The sequence below is a fragment of the Felis catus genome, chromosome C1 (assembly GCF_018350175.1).
Source record: "Felis catus isolate Fca126 chromosome C1, F.catus_Fca126_mat1.0, whole genome shotgun sequence".
Lineage (NCBI taxonomy): Eukaryota > Metazoa > Chordata > Mammalia > Carnivora > Felidae > Felis > Felis catus.
Window position 1 is genome coordinate 208,034,215 of NC_058375.1, and position 1,606 is coordinate 208,035,820.

A 1,606-nucleotide genomic window follows, 5' to 3' on the forward strand; every position below is an offset into this window, starting at 1 on the left:
ATTTGGGCCTATCAAGGGTTAAGTGACTATTAATTTGATTATTCATATGCATTAAATGACTATTCATAAATAATCGTTACATCATCACCTATGTAATGTTTTTTAAAGCTGCTCTGTTTCTAGATTAAAGACGATGATATGAACAAAAAAGATTTTTACCCCTAGAGCAGGGGTTCTCAACCAGGACGATCACCCTCCTTGCCCAAGGGGATATCTGACAATGTCTGGACACATTTTTGATTGTCACAATTGAGGAGTGTTTGCAACCAGTGGGTAGAGAATAGGGATGTCGTTAACCATCATCTCACAACGCCCAGGGAAGCCTGGAACAAGAAAGAAATCTCGGATCCAAGAAGGCAATAGTGGCGAGGTTGAGAACCCTTACCCTGAAGAAAGCAAGCAAACCCTGAACTACTTTGTAAAAGAACATTCTGTAAAAAGAGCTGCCTGGTCATGTGCCGTGGCCATTTATCATACAAAGTGGGCCTTCCGCGTTCCATGTGGGTCACAGATGCACTCCAGCAACAGGCTCTGACATTCAACAGTGGTAGCTCTTACAGATAGAAATCTAGAATTCCATAATAAGTACACATTTCCAGAGCACTCATTTTCTTTGCAAACAATAATCAGGCAGAAACATTTTTAGCCATAAACAAACCCAACTGTTTTAACCCTTGAAACCTATTATTTATTTTTTTTTTACTTTCTTACTTGGCTCATTTAATCAAATATTTATTTATACTTTCTTTCATAATTTGGACTGTTCTCAGGATTTTAAAACAAATGAGTGATATGTGATCAAAATAGATTTAAAAAAATAATTTAAAAAATAATTTAAAAAAAACCCCACAATTCCACACAAGTCATTGGTCAAAGTCTTAATGGAGGTCACTGTAGGCTTTTCCTTAAAAATGAAAATATTCTAGTAATTGTTTAGCCATTTCAATCCTTTCTCCATAGGTTTTAAAACAATGATACAAGTAATTCAAAAATAATGATGTAAGTAAAAGAGGGTATTCATGAGCCAAAGAGAATATTCTGTTCTGTCTGGGACCTTGCCCACAGCCTATGTTAGAACACCACCCCAGGACCGATCTCTCCTTTTTAAGTATTGAAGAAAAGACGAAAAACAAACATTGACATGTGGATACCTACAGAGGTAAATCTGTGGATTTCTTCTTGATTTATTCTCCTCACTGTTCGTCTCTTCTTCCGAAATTCACTGGCCTCCCGTTTAAAGACCTTTCCTCGGAAGCTCATTGTATCCTGTTCCTCGAGTCGTGAAATATTTAACAATACCAATTTCGTTAAACACCTTCCTTCTGAAGCTTCACCAGGCCGAACAAATCCTCCTTCTCTGGTAAAACGGGAAATGCTCATGCTACACTAACAGAACTTAACAGAAAGGAAAAGAAAACCAAGTTACCGCTTCCTGTAACTACCAGCTGTTGAGTTAAGTAAGCTTTTGTGCGTGTATTCTCCCTAATCACCTTGTCTAAAGTAAGACAATAACATAAAAAAGGCTTTGGACATTTAAGAGAATTGCTCATACCCAGACAAACCATATGATGTAAAAATCAACTGTGGAACCAAATCAAGATTGGAT

The 1,606-nt window shown here is 37.1% G+C and overlaps 1 protein-coding gene across 16 annotated transcripts in view; it reads right to left on the reverse strand.

The window, feature by feature from the left end:
* DOCK10 (dedicator of cytokinesis 10) overlaps positions 1–1,606 on the reverse strand; it is a 271,379-nt gene that overhangs the window by 171,121 nt on the left and 98,652 nt on the right. For 10 of the 16 annotated variants that reach the window (XM_019838742.3, XM_019838745.3, XM_019838750.3 and 7 more), the window contains exon 1: positions 1,156–1,523. The exons of the other annotated variants lie outside the window; for them this stretch is intronic. In XM_019838742.3, coding sequence (XP_019694301.3) covers positions 1,156–1,380 — 225 coding nt within the window. In that variant the 5' untranslated portion in view covers positions 1,381–1,523. Of the gene's footprint in view, positions 1–1,155; positions 1,524–1,606 lie in introns of those variants that run through there. 16 annotated transcript variants of the gene reach the window in all.